Below are 15,484 nucleotides of genomic sequence, written 5' to 3'. Positions count from 1 at the left end.
GCAAAGTGTTACGAGCTTCTCCTGGCGGAGATTTTATCTCGTGGGCGCGCACGTCGCCGTGGCTCATATTTCCATGCGCACACAGGCAGCCCCCACACCCCTGCACACAGATTAGACAGGCACACGCTGCAGCCCCCTCACCAGACACACACATACAGACACGCACGCATACACACGCAGCTGCCCCCTACCTTCCCCCCCCTGCACAGACACACACCCCCGCCCCATGCATCGTGAGATCTGCCATACCTTCAGGGGAAGGAGCGAGAGTGGCAGCAAAACCGGCAGCTTCCCCCAGACCGGGGGCGCATCCCCGCCAGCCTCCGCCAATATCGCTGAGGGCTGCGGTTGCAGGCCCCCGGCGTAAGAAACAGGCCCCCGCACACTGGGAATCGCAAAAGGGGACGAGATCCATGGCGCTCGACGCGGCACAGGGAGGCGGTGCGCGCCACGCCTCCGTCGCTGGCTGGAACGTGTGCGCGTGCTCCGCAGCCTCTCGTGAGCACGCCTCCTTCTGGTTGTGGGTTCAGTGTTCGATGCAACGGAACAGGCTTGCCGATAACATCTGCGGTCTGCAAGGTGATCGGCTTGTATTTATTTATTTCCCCCTCCACTTTTTACATTACTTTAAAACGTGGCGCACGCTTTAGGCATCCCGCTCACTTTATTTATTTATTTCCCGCTCCACTTTTCTCGTGAAGCCCAACGCTCCATTCCTCTCCCTTCTCAACATACTCTGTTACTGGCCAGACACGTGCAGTAACAGAGTATGTTGAGAAGGGAGAGGAATGGAGCGTTGGGCTTCACGAGAAAAGTGGAGCGGGAAATAAATAAATAAAGTGAGCGGGATGCCTAAAGCGTGCGCCGCGCATTTGCAATGCAATAGGTCTCGCATTTATGCGAGTCTGAGCTATTGACATTGCAAAGGACAATGCATTTTATTTACATTTTAAAAAATAAAAGGCATTGTCATTTGCAATGTCAATAGCTCAAACTCGTTTTTTTCGTTTTTGAGACGCGCTTGTTTGCTCTATGCTGTGGTCTGGTTCCTTCGCGGCAGAGGTGAGGTTTCATTCCTTTGTGTCCAGGAGCACACATGGTAAACGGTGGGGGCCGTCGCCTGGTCTTTGGAGACAGCCATTTAGCATACCCTGTACAGCTCACTGCGCCCATCAATAATTCACACCCACTCCTGCTGAAGCAGTCTGTTGTGTTCAAGAGGAGGAGGCGGCGAGCAGGGACATGGCTGAGGTGCGAGGCACTGAATGGAGAACGCAGGGTCTGCCCAAGGTCACACATGACAAAAGGAAGAGGGATGAGCTTGCGCCGTTCGCCATAGTCCACACTTCTATCTTAACGTCACAGCTCCTGCACACCCCACAAGAATCTCCCCCCCCCCACCCCCCCCCCATAGCCAGCAGCACCTTTACACCATCACAGAGTGCAGCGCGCAGCACCCTCTCCCACAGCCGGCGCCCTACAGCACCCGCCACTGTCACCGCCCCTCCACACGCCACAGCAACACCCTCATCACCCGCCACTCTTACCACACCCCGCAGCAAGTCCCCCTTCACTGGAAGCACTCTCACACAGTCACCCAAGTGTAGCGCCCAACACCATAGCGCTGACAGCCCCGTGCCCTCAGGGCATGCCTTACATGCTGGCACCCTGTTGTGTTCATGAGGAGGAGGAGGCGAGCAGGGACATGGCTGAGGTGCGAGGCACTGAATGGAGAACGCAGGGTCTGCCCAAGGTCACACATGACAAAAGGAAGAGGGATTTCAAACTAACAAGATCTTGCCAGTAAATAAAGTGCCTTTGTGTCAAGCTAAATTAGCTGTCTCACCAGTCCCTTACCTTTCAAAAACTGCCAAAGCACAGTTCATAGCTATAAAGTATGAAGAGAGAAGGAACTGTTCCCTAAATACAACACATTTTTCATATGATACTTATTTAGCAGCAACCAATCCTAAGTGCAAATCTGCCGAAAATAGCGAAATTAGCAGCCATCTCTCAAACAAGCATTTAAAATGCAATAAGTCTGGCCTTTCATTAAGTTAAAACCATTTGCTTTGCTATATAATACCATTAGCAAAGCAAATGGCTTTAACTTAATGAAAGGCGAGACCTATTGCATTTTCAATGCTTGTTTACACCTGCATCAGCAAAGCCTATTCCATCTCAACTTCTCCAAAAATATAAGCCACCAGACCAAGATCTGCTCTTCTTTAGAGGAGATCCTCCTCTGGATTCTGTCATTGTTACAGAAGCAAATACGTCACTGTAGGAGAGTAGGGTCTGCTTCCTATGGTCACCCCCACCTTTTGCTATGATTCTCTGGTTTTTCGACTTTAGTGTGTCTGTGGGCCTGCTAATCAGACCCACAGCCCAGTTGTTCTCTCTCTAAATTGATACCATGCACTTTAGGTGCATACCAGATTGGTTACTGGGTCGCCCTTGTGAGCCCCTGTATAGTGTCAAACAACAAAAGAAGAGAGGTCCGGTCAAACACAAAGCTACCAGATATTTGAGCAAGGAGATAAGTGGGTAATATTAATCACAGTCACTCCGTTTGAGTAGGAAAGCCCTCACACACTGACCTGGTCAGTGTCATGCTTCATCATCGGGCCCCACCGAAGAGACCGAGTGTCTCTTCGGTGTGCTGCGACGCCAGGAATACTGCGGAGCTGGTCGTGTGGGGAGGACGTGTTGTGGAAATTGCTAAATTAAAAGTGACTGAGGGTATCGGAAAAACTTTTAATGAATGATCCCTAAGACACGTGTAAGTGGTATATGTGTCTGAATTTAAAGGCCAAGGTTTTTAGGATTTTGATTAAATTCAGCTAAATACCACAAGTTTTAAAATCAGTCAACATGTTTCTGCCTTATCTGTGGTATATATTCACCATGGCATTCTTCAGGACTATACCCCGGCGGTATGGACACTCTAATAGTCCACCCTGACCTGGGGACGTGTAAGTGAAAAAAGAAAAGTGAAAAAGTGCTTAAAAATTAGAAGAGCAATTGCTCATTCCAAAAAACCCCAAAAATTCAGGGGTGTATCAGCACTTTAAAACAGGGCGCTACTAGCACCATGGGTCTCGGGAGGAGGATTGGAGCGCGCTTGGCACATCGCCCTCTGCGCTCACAACCCGCTTGTCAACCTGCAAGATTCCTCTGAACCGGACCCCTGTATAGTGTACCATAGGTTCCCAGGGCATAGGTGCCCCCTAGGCCTACCAGGGGCTGCAGCATGTATTGTGCCACCCCTTGTTTGCCTTCCAAACTGACACCACAGGTCTGTTCACACAGCCTGGGTAAGGTGGTGTAATCACCCCTTACTTCGATATAGTATACCCATATCTACCTTTATATATAGACACATATACACCTATAAGCCACTCCTATGGTAGGCCTCGACAATCCTGGAGGCAGAGTGCTTGGTTTTATGTGAGAGGGTGCTCTGCCATGAGCTGAGCCCCTCTGCAGCTTTCGGAACCATCTCCTTATAGCTGTTCTATGATATAGCCATACCATATACTCTTAAGTGCATTATAATCCTCACGGTTAATGCTCACTTTGGTTTGGCTTTATCAAAACATGTCGTGTAAGGTGTCAAACACTTTGGAATACTAACCCCGCCCACCAATTCTGGCGGCGGGGGTAGCATTTCACCCTTCTAGAGGGAAAAGACATGTAAGTTACTGCTTTACCCGGTTAAAGTTAAACAGAGCCTCAGCATCACAAAATGGATGCTGCTGCTACAGACACGAGTCTGACCTCCTGTTGCTGGGGGAAACTCCAGCAAGGGCAGCCTGGACAATAGGTTTCCTGTCCAGGGAGGTGCCAGCACCTCCCCTGACAGGGGTTTTGTGTATTGGGGCAGGGAGGGCTGCATTCAGTGAAGGCATCTAGACACTGCCTGGGGCACACAAGGTGCTCCATGCATAGCCCGGTTCAAACCAGTTGCTGGGGCACTCCAGCCCCAGCTCTGGCGCAAAACTGGACAAAGGGAAAGGGGTGTAACCACCCCCTTCTCAGGTCCACCCATAGGAGGGTTCCTGTCAGGTAATCCAGCCCCCTTTCTTAGTATAAGTATAGGAACTGTGTCCCCAGGACTTTAGATTATCCTGGACGAATCTTTGTAAAACATATCTTGGACCTTCGACATTCCATTCTGACTGGAAGACGGAAGACATCTCCCTTGTGGTCAAGGAGTGACCAGTTGTGTTTAGATTAAATACATATATATGTGATATATACCTGGTGTGGTGTCCTTTCATTTGGTATTCAAGGGATTAAATATGGTAAAACAACTTGCTTAACTCGCCTACTGAAGTCTTAGCCTGAAGACTGCTGGTTCATGCTACCACTAGGATAGCTTTCTATAAGGTTGACTTTATTTTATTTATTTTTATTTATTTGAACTTATATTGCGCACAGCTACCCTCAATGGGTTTCCCGGCGCCAGGGATAGACAAAAGAAAGAAAACAAGCAAAAAGGCCCAAAGCAGAACAAACAGTGCAGAGGGATTAATTGAACAAAAGGGTCTTCAATTTTTTACAAAAAGGGAGGAGATCAGTCTCGGCTTTCAAGGCCGGCGGAAGAGCATTCCACATCTTTGGGCCAAGATAAGAAAACGAGCGGCCACCCATTTTGGCCAGTTTAACTCTGGGGACAGAAAAATCGCCACTAGTGGAAGATCTTAAAGTGCGACCAGGCTTGTAGACTTGAACCAGGTTCTGCAGATATTTAGGGGCAGAACCCTGCCTGATTTTGAAGAGAAGGCATAAGGTTTTACATTTTACGCGGTTCGGGACCTTAAGCCAATGAAGGTCACGTAGAGCCTGAGCTGCGGAAGATCTCCGGGGTACATTGCACAATAAACGAGCTGACGAATTTTGCACCACCTGCAGTTTATTTATAGTGGCCTTATCGGCCCCAAGATAAAGCACATTCCCATAGTCGATGCGGGAGATCACAAGAGCCTGGACGACAGTTCTCCGAGTAGAGCAAGGCAGCATCCATAGGATCTTCTGCAACCATCTTAAGGTGGAAAAACAGATTGCAGCGACCCTTGTTACCTGCTGTCTCATAGAGAGCCTGTCGTCGATGAGGAAGCCGAGGTTGCGGGCTACGGGGGCTGGATTCGGCAAAGGATCCATATCACAGGGCCAATGCCGAGGGCCCCACAGATCTTTATTCTTGCCCAAAATAACAACCTCGGTCTTGTCACCGTTGAGCTTGAGCAGATGGTCATGCATCCAAGCAGCAACGCGTGACAGGCCAGATTTCAAGGCAGAGACCTCATGGCCCTCACTGCTGGAGAGAGAGAACACAATCTGCGTGTCGTCGGCATACGAATAGATTGTCAAACCGGCGTCCTCCACGATGGTAGCAAGGGGTCTGACATAAATGTTAAACAGCAGAGGGCTGAGAATCGACCCATGGGGGACGCCATATGCCGAGGAATAGACAGCAGTTTCAGCTTCTGTCGAAAACACCTGAATGGTGCGCTCACTTAGAAAGGAGGCAATCCAGGCCAGCGCAGATCCAGCAACACCAAGGGAGCGGAGAGAATCAAGAAGAATGGAATGAGACACGGTATCGAACGCTGCACTCAAATCCAAAAGGATGAGTGCAAAGGTCTCCCCGCGATCTATACCGTGCCGAAGCCTCTCCGTCACCCCGAGGAGTGCGGATTCAGTGGAATAATGTGCGCGAAACCCAGATTGGGACGGATGTAAATATCCCACGTTCTCGACAAACGAATTAAGCTGAGTGTTCACATGTCGTTCCAAGATTTTAGAACATGCAGGCAGCAGGGATATGGGCCTGAAATTGGCTAAGTTAGTGATGTCCGCGCCGGTCTTTTTCAGCATGGGAACGACCATGGCATGCTTCCACTCCTGTGCCACTATAAACTCTGTAAGAGATGTATTCAGAAGTCTCATTAGGACTCTCCGTTGCTCGAGGTCCAACAGTTTTAGAATTTTCATAGGAACAGGGTCCCGAGGGAAGCCTGACCTGATACTGTTCAAGCACGATGAGAAAGTGATGTCATCAAACAATAGCCAGTCATAGATGTGCATTAAGGGAAGGGGAAGAGGACTGCTAAAAGTATCCGCCGGTAAGGAATCAGCAGATGGCGGAGGAGTAATCAAGGATTCATGGATACGCTCCACCTTAGAGATAAAGAAATCTGTGATGGCATCACACTGTGGTTTATCCAAAGCCGGAGGAGAAGGTACCGTGTCTGCTCCCGTTAGCTTCTTCACCACTGCAAAAAGAGTCAGCGGACAGTTCTGTGCTTGAGTTATCGTGGATGCTGTAAGGGTGGCCTTGGCCGATTTACAGTTAGCATGATAGCTCTTTAATGCTTCTTTATAAGCCACCTTACTAGGGGTTGAATAGGAAAGCCTCCATTTCCTTTCCAGAGCCTTGCACTTGGCTCGTTGTAATTTTAAATCTTCAGAGAACCAAGGTGCAGGAGGATGAAGGGATCTGTGGTTATTAAGTGTAGGAGGAAGGAATGCAGTTACAGCATCCATTAACCACTGGGAAACTACAGCATTAGATTCTGATCCAGAGCTTTCCACAGTCGGAGTAGATTCAGTAAGATGTTGATTGAATGCCACCATATTAAGCTTGTCCCACCGATAGAAAGGCTTGCTCTTACCGGCACAGGGCTTAGAATTGGGTAAAGAGAGAGGTAACATGAAGTGTACCGCAAAATGGTCTGACCATTCTAGTAGGCGGGCCCTTTGGGAGCAGTCGTAAGGTAGATTAGAAATAATTGGGTCTAGCAAGTGACCGGCCGAGTGAGTAGCCCCCGAGTTGCGAAGTAAAAGATTAAAAACTTCGAGGTCGGATAATGAAGACTGACTGAGAGTACCTTCAACATCTTCAAGATGGATGTTAAGATCACCAAGAATGGTGAAATTAGCCGTTTTAAGTAGTACGGGAGATATACTATCAGCCAATGAAGATATCCAAGGGCCAGCATTGCCCGGAGGGCGATATATCAAAAGACCGGAAAGCGTTAGTTGAGGGCCAATCATTAATTTAAATAGTGCGGCCTCACATCCTGGGAGGGGAAACAACTCCAACTTACATTGGTAGATGGTTTTAAAAATGATAGCAATCCCCCCACACTTCCCGGAAGCCCTGTCCTGACGTACCATCACGTAGTTGTTTACAACCACCATCAATAAGGGTCGATTAGACTGGTGCAAGGTGCCCACTAGAACTAGTGGACATCATATGCCAGGCTAACTTCTCACAGTCACCCACTGTTGCTCCTTTATCTTCCGACCACCGGGTAAAGAAAGTAAGCAAATAGATGCGTTTGGAAAACAGATGTGTGGAAAATCCACATCAACTGTGAAGGTTGCCAGTGCTGCTTCTTTGTTCGGAAGATATGACCAGGTCCACTGGAATTGTGCGATTGTACGGCAATGGCGATTTTTGCATAATTATACATTTGCTGCATTTTTCACACAACTCATCTGCTGCGTAATTTGCAGATTTTAACCAAAACAAATTTGTTTCTAGCTCAAAAGGTTACTAAAAATGCAATGATTCTTGTTGCAGTGCAGTGGAAGTGCCTTTGCAAAGCTGGACTGGTCACCTTTCTGTTGCTTATTGCTATATTTTGATTTTATACTGGTACTAATGATATGCTACCAGTGCCCAGCGAGTATTACCAAGTTTAAATATGATGAAATAATGAAGTAAGCAAAACCAAAGGGGATGATGAACGGAGTGTTGAACATTGCAAGCACTCACCCCCAGTCAACTGATCTGGGTTTAATCCATCATCATTCTTTAGCTCACTCCGCCACCCCAGTTCAGACATGGCCATATGCAAATCAGTCTGACCCAGTGCCTCATGGGAACAGTCCAGCCCGAACTGCCAAGCCATGTCTTCCCTGGACCGGAAACAATGAAGTAATGATATTACAATATGTGCCGCATTATGTCGCATAATTTTCCTTTTCTTACTACATAATTTGCTCAACTCTGCAGCGTAACTTAGCCCTCTCCTGCCGCTTAATTCCTGTGGCCCTGGATATGGTAGATCTCTATGGGATTTGTTACGTAGGTTCACAGAAACACTTTCCAAAGATGACCAACAAGATTTTCAAGAAATCTTGACTGAAGAAGGCCTAGTGGCAAACCACATCATTACTGCAGCAGCTGACACGTCCAATCTAGCTGCTCATGGATATTTTCTGGGAATCTGTGTATGTAGATCATATTGGCTCAGACTAGCCTGTCTCAAACCAGAAGTGCAATTTCGTATTCTTTGGGTCTTGTGCGGATGCGAGATGTCCCAAATGAAAACTGAGATGGACACCTTGAAGACTGTTTGTCTTGAAAAGTGGAGAGAATATTGTAGGAGATACAGATCCTATGATAGGAGATATTTTGCTCATAGGGTTCAAACCCATCATTGATCCAACTAACACTAACAACAGCAGCCAAAAAGCCTTATCACCCTTGAAAATCATCAAAAGGTAGTAAAACATAGCAGCAGTCTGCATCCACTGGAAGACCTGTGGCAAAGCAGTGCGCTTGACTTCCTTCATCTCTGTTTCCCACTCCGGTGGGGAGGAAGTTATTACCAAGCATCTGGAAGATTGACACTTAATAACAACAGACAAATGTGTCTTCTCTTGAATACTGTTCAGAATGGTTACTCTTCACTTCAGGTCCCCTCCTCCCTGTTCCGCGATCCAAAACATCACTTTTTCAGAAACACCTACTGCAAAGGGAAGTCAACAATCTATTGCAGAAGAATGTGGTGGAGGAGATTCCTTATCACCAGAAAGGATTGGGAATGTATTCCCAATATTTTTTGGTGCTGAAGAAATGCATGGCAGCTTATGTAAGGAAACAAAATATTTGTCTATTCTTACCTGGATGACTGGCTAATAAAAGGCATATCCGCAGTGAAGACACAGAAACATTTCCAGTATTGCCTCAGAACACTAACCAACCTGGGCCTGTAGGTAAATCTCAAAAAGTCTACTACCCACCAAACTCAAAAGATACAATACCTTGGCAGTCACCCACACAGCCACTAACACACCCATAAAGTTATTTGCACACCCACTCACTTAGTCATACAGACACTTAACACATGTACACACTCAACTATATAGTCACTGACACAAGCAAACACCCACACAGCCACTTTCACATTCACTCACTCACCCTTACAGTCACTCACACACCCACCCACTCACTCCCCCATACACCACTTATGAACTGACCCATTCACTCGCACATGCCACTCACACATCCCAACATACACCTTTACATGCCTCACATACCCACTCACTCACCCATACACCACCTGCACACTCACTCTCTCACTTATACAGGCACTTACAAAACCACTCACTCACCCATGCACCTAGTCACACACCCACTCGCCCATCTAGCCACTCAAAACACCCTCTCACACCCCCATAAAGCCACTCAGATACCCGCTCACATACGGATACACACAGTCACACAGCCACTCACATAATATATATTAGAAATAGTATTGCTCATTACTAGTACACAAAGTATACTACTTTAAGTTATGTAGTAGCTTACTATATATATTTGACAACTTTTATGTGTGCAGGTGTGCGAGTGGTTCTGTGGATGATGTCACTTGAGATGTCTTCAGTGATGTAACGGGTGATGTCCCTGACCATGTCATGAGTGATGTAATATGTGAGGTCATAAACAGTGCCAGGCCTCGAAAAACCTACTTGCCCTCTTGCAGTTGGGAGTACAATTTTATTAGGTTTTAGCATCGACTAGTCCCATGAGTAATCTAGGTTGCAAAAGAACATTTGTTCTGTTCATTCACAAAGTGAATGAGAAATAAAGATGCCACTAAATCTTTTTATTTTGACACATTTGCTGTCTGTTCAAGGGAAAAGGTCAAATGTCAGTTTGTCTTTTAACTAATTGCTGATTGGGAAATGAGGTTTATTTTTCTCTTTTTTACTAGAGTTAGAGATTTTTGTCATGTCAGCTGTCTGAAGATGTCAGTTATTTTCTCTAACACATAACATTTAAATAACCTGTAAATTAATATTACAAATATTTCAAAATATATCAGGAATTACATAAAGCACCTTTGTTAAATTAAAAAGTGTGATGCTAATAAAGAGAAAACAGAACACCTTACTTGGTTATGTGCAAATGACACATTGGCAGAAACTCCATTTCCAAACATTATTGTTTGTTCCCTATATAGTTTGATCAGTAAAGCCACATGTCAGTGGGAAAGTTTGTGGCCATTTCGATGTAAAATCGGCTAATTAAAAATGACAGTGTGCTACCACTTCCTTGCTTTAGTTTTGTATTTATTAAAAATGATAGTTTTTAAACATGATTTGAGAACCATTCCTGCACCCGCCCTGATGACAATGCTGTTAATAAACTAAGAGGCAAGTCAGGGGTCATGTATATCCTATATGTGGCTAGATTTGTATTATATATAGAAAAAGGTTTAGTCTTAAATCAAAATAGTTTTTTTTACAGCAGATATGCTGAACTCGCACATTTGAAGGTGCTCTCATAAGAGATCATGTAGAAAATGGCAGCTCAAATAATTAAATTCTCATCATTTGAAACCAGTTTATGGGTCAAGACCATTACAAATAGGTTGAGTAAATTTTTTAAGTCACTATACCTGCAGGTCTAGTAACATTTTAATGATTTTTCGAGGCCTGGGTGCATTGTGGGTGTGTAAGTTATAGTTAGCTCAGGTAACTATAACTGCTGAAATTTTACTTTTTTTGGATAAGTGAAATCTTAGCCTAACTATAACAACCCTGTAACCTTTTTTTTTTTCCAGTGAATTTCTAAAGTTTTTATTAATTCTATTTCCCATTTATATTTCCCATTTATACAGCCCTGTAACCTTTTGTTTTTTAAGTGTATTTCTAAGGATTTTCAAATTCTGTTTCCTAACTATAACGTCCCTGTAACCTTTGTTTTTAGGTCGAGCCTGAGCCAGCGCACAAGCACTGCTCTGGCGATCTGTTGTAGTACGGAAGAGAAGCCCTGCCCATATTTTTCATTGAATCGACTCAGGGGTGTGGAATTTAATATAATATCTACTTGTCCGTGGGGCAGGTTGCTTCATAAATCTGCTTGTGCTGTAACAAAATCCACTTGCCCCTTTGATGCCATCTAGTGCAGCAACAAATTATGGCACAATCTCATTATATAAGAGCTCTAATATAGCCTCTCTGATTATACCAGGAGCTCATACCATAGTAGTGTTTGAATACTTGCAATCCCATTATGTAGCCACGTTTCCGCAGATCTACATACTGGGGTTGAAGTCAGTGGTAAGCAATAATTCCAGGGTTTGAATGCCCTTTTGAGTCTGTGCAAACCTACTAACTTGTATGTTTTAAGGGTTTTCAGAAACTCTTCTCTAATCTTTTCCCCTACTGAGAAAAGTTGGAAATTTACTCCTGATGATGGCAGACGTAAAACATCTTCCAGAGTTGGAAAACAAGTGTTTGGATGGGAAAGTGAACTTTCAAACTCTCAGATTTTTGCATGAGCAAATCTACACATGCATATTTGCTCATGCTAAAATGCAGTCCAAAAATATTTTCTAGAAGTACTATTTCTTGTCCTACTTCAGTAAATTCTTGGGAATTCATGAAAGCCGTATAGCTGCACTTAAGGCAAGGACTTATACCATGGTGGCACTTTTGAGACTTTCTTTAATAATTGAGCCCCTAATTTGGTCTGGCGTTGACCATGACCTTTTGTGTTTATTAAGATTCTCTCTCTCTCCCTCTCTCTGTATTGGCTGGCTTTACTGTGAGTGACAGCATTCTGCTCTTTCACAAGGAGCATATCTGCACACAAAGTAGCCAGTTCAGTGCCAGTAACTACTGTGGCAGTGTATGCTTTTTTAAAACCCAAAACTATTTTTGCTTTTGCCAATCTTTGTTATAATGGTGAGGGCCCAGCAGCGCCCACACAAATAAGGTTTTACAAAAACCATGCCAAAACCAGTCACACATTGACAAACCTAAAAAACTGACCACCAATTTCAGACCTACTCGCTTTGCCAATGCTTGTTTATTGTTGTTTCCAATAATCCTATTGAAACTGGTTACACTGATTTTCCATTATGAATATTTCTGGGAAATACTAGCATGCATCAACACGTTACTAAATGATGCTGCAAAGAAATGGTACCTGAAATTTTACAGTAGTTTAGCTCACATGTTTTTCATGCTTTCATTTTTTATGAACATTTGATTTTGAAAGCAAAGAATCATCAAGCTTGCTTTTGAGCTTCCCAAATATTTTCATCAAATCAGAGCGCATTCTGGGAGCATTATACATAGCATCATATTGCTAAACTTTGAAAAGGTGTGTACACATTTTTACACTGGAACCTCTGTCAGTACTGTAGTCAGAGCTTACAAAATTTACTTAGAGCGCTCCCCCTAATAATAAAATATATTAAAGTCAACAAGGGGACCCCAAACGAGTCAGCACAGGACCTCGGGGAGCATAATTTATCAAAACAACAGTGGTCCCATGCGCAATAATTGTTCAAAAGCAATAAATATAGACACAATCGATTCTATATTAAATGAGACATGTCCAGCCGGACAGAAGTCTCAATCTTTACTTAAAGAAAGATGCAGGAAAAGGATTCCTTCAACAATTCACCGTAGTGGGGCACAAGCCTGTACCCGAACACATACAGATCAATACAGTGAAAGGAAAGAGGAACAAAAGGCACAAAACAAGGCTTTTTAGGCAAAAGCTGCAGTTTTCTGTAGTTTTACAAATGCACAGAAAATTCAAGCGGGCACCTTCACATATACATAACTTATAATTTACGTTTTTGCATAAGGTGCACAAAAGGTTGACGGCGTTTCGGTCCCACTAATTAATCATGGGGACCATCATCAGGACATTAGTTAATGCCTATTAGTTGAAAACCTCTATTGCCTAGGAGGGGGAAGAAGGGAGAAAGGCATAGATACATTTAGTTACATGCACTCACTTAACATAGTGTAATCATGTGTGACAAGCAACCGTCTGGTGGCTATGGTGCTCTGTTCGGGAGAGCGGTGGTGTGGTATCTATCGCGAAAGTGAATCTGTTTGCATTCAAAAAGAGCAAAAACCTGAAAGACCAGCTAGTGAGGGCAGCTCTCCCCTCCACCACCACTGTCAATACCACACTTAAAGACCACTGGGCATTACCACCTCTGAAAGGCCATTCTAAATGTGGTGCTTGTGTTGTCTGTGACCTTTCTATTGATAGCTAGGAATTTGTGTTTAAAGATGTGAAAAACGAGTTAAAAACATTCACTAACTGTAACAGTTGTAACATTGTTTATGCCATCTTTTGTCCCTGTAACTTGATTTATGTGGGCCAGACTAAACAAAAAAATCATGATGATGGTCCCCATGATTAATTAGTGGGACCGAAACGCCGTCGACCTTTTGTGCACCTTATGCAAAAACGTAAATTATATGTTATGTATATGTGAAGGTGCCCGTTTGAATTTTCTGTGCATTTGTAAAACTACATAAAACTGCAGCTTTTGCCTAAAAAGCCCTGTTTTGTTCCTTTTGTTCCTCTTTCCTTTCACTGTATTGATCTGTATGTGTTCGGGTACAGGCTTGTGCCCCACTACAGTGCATTGTTGAAGGAATCCTTTTCCCTGCATCTTTCTTTAAGTAAAGATTGAGACCTCTGTCCGGCTGGGCATGTCTAATTTAATATAGAATCGATTGTGTCTATATTTATCCCCCTAATAATAAAGTCTTTCAATTAATGAACCATAAATACTTATTTGAACAGCATTAACATATGGACAAAAATATTACCTTAACTGCAGACAGTGCCCTTCCCTGATCCATAATGTGGTACTTCAGACTGACAGCGTAAGGGTTTGGGCTGCAGGGGGTTGGGCCTACTTGTCCCAAGGAACATGAAAACTTGTTGCCCTTGACCCCAAACAATATGTCCTGGGCGTCGGGCTATATGAATGCCACATCCCTAAATGGTGTCTTTGTCCTTCCTAAATCCTGGCGTCTGATGCCTTAATAGGCATGTTAGTCCCTCCTTAGTACCGCTGTGTCGTCATTTGTAACCTCCCAGTGCTACTGGCCCCTTTACTTCGGTTCTTACACGGTTCGTGTGGTTCCGCTCATTTGTACTTACAATACATGCCACTGTGATGTTAATGGCTATGGCGAAGTGCCGAAATAGCCATAAAGTCTACATACATATACACCTGTGTGGTGGGTTCCGGAAGAATCATCAACATTGTGCTTAAACTCTCATGCGCTATGCGGGGTAATTCAGAGGTAAACTCCATAGTTTCTTACAGCTAGAGTCAAGGGGAAGGGTTCCAATGAGCCGAAGAGGAGCTGCGCAAAGCGTCCTCCCGCCTAGGGAAACCAGAGCAAGAAATACTACACGGTGCCCGAGGTGCTGGCAAACTGTAAGGGGAAGAAAAGGAATGGAAGCTCGTAGAAGTACTTAGGATTCTGGATCTCTGCGGAAAGTGTGCAACCTGCCCGTTGTTCGGCTCGGCTTGAATGCGGGCACTCTCGTGATCCAAGTTACAAGTAGCGTCAGGTGGGTGTATTTGTCCTCGGGCAGAGGCTCAAAGGAACTAGGTGTTCCTAAAAGCTCGCTTCACAAACGCAATGTAGCCTCCTAAAAGTATCATCTCTGCAACATGCTTGATATGTTTTTTACTCTTTAAAAATCAGGCTTTAATTTTCATGTATCTCACACAACATTTGCTCTCATCATTCATGTTGCCACGCAGTTTACAACAATATTCTGCAGTTTTATGTTTGTAAATAAAACTACAACATTGCTTTTGGGATGATACTTTGATTCATTATCCTAGTTCAAAGAGGGCCTGCTGAACAAAAACTAAGAGTTATTATTTAGCTAGCAATTCTTTCTTTCAGGTAACAGAAACGGACCGCCTCTCCTATGTGGGAAGTAATTTTGGCACCGGAGCACTGAAATGCAATTCTCTGAGCAGGTAAAACTACTTGATTACTATGGATGTCAAATGCAAGGGAATGTTGTCAACTTCCATGGGCATGGTGTGCTTTTAGCTGGTAAATGTGGAGAAGAGTTTCTATTTCCAGAGCATCTTGCCTTGTCCTCGCTTGTTGTATCTAAGCCTGTATGAACCACTACAGTGGCCTCCAACCACCTGCTCTTTTGGTCCTAACCTGCATGCATTTGCTTCCTTCCAACCCCTTTTTGATGTCCAGTGGGCTCATGTGTATAATCTAGCAATGGCTGTGCGTGCCCCAGAGACATGCATTATCATGACCCTTCTTTGAGGGGCAAGTGCAGTTGTTGAATGTATTTATGCCTTTAGCACTAATATCCACATTTCCCCATGCTGATGTAATTCATACACAGAATATCGTATACTTTATCATT

General features: G+C 44.4%; 1 protein-coding gene across 1 annotated transcript in view; it reads left to right on the top strand.

The window, feature by feature from the left end:
- The window catches only part of POLR1E (RNA polymerase I subunit E), a 241,850-nt gene that overhangs the window by 48,847 nt on the left and 177,519 nt on the right, over window positions 1-15,484 (top strand). The window contains exon 3 of the mRNA XM_078676521.1: window positions 14,995-15,071. Within this exon, the coding sequence (XP_078532647.1) occupies window positions 14,995-15,071 (77 nt within the window). The remainder of the gene's footprint in view (window positions 1-14,994; window positions 15,072-15,484) is intronic.

The sequence above is a fragment of the Lissotriton helveticus genome, chromosome 2_1 (genome assembly GCF_964261635.1).
Source record: "Lissotriton helveticus chromosome 2_1, aLisHel1.1, whole genome shotgun sequence".
Taxonomy (NCBI): domain Eukaryota; kingdom Metazoa; phylum Chordata; class Amphibia; order Caudata; family Salamandridae; genus Lissotriton; species Lissotriton helveticus.
Note: the sequence above shows the minus strand (reverse complement) of the source record. Positions and strands in the feature narration are given on the sequence as shown.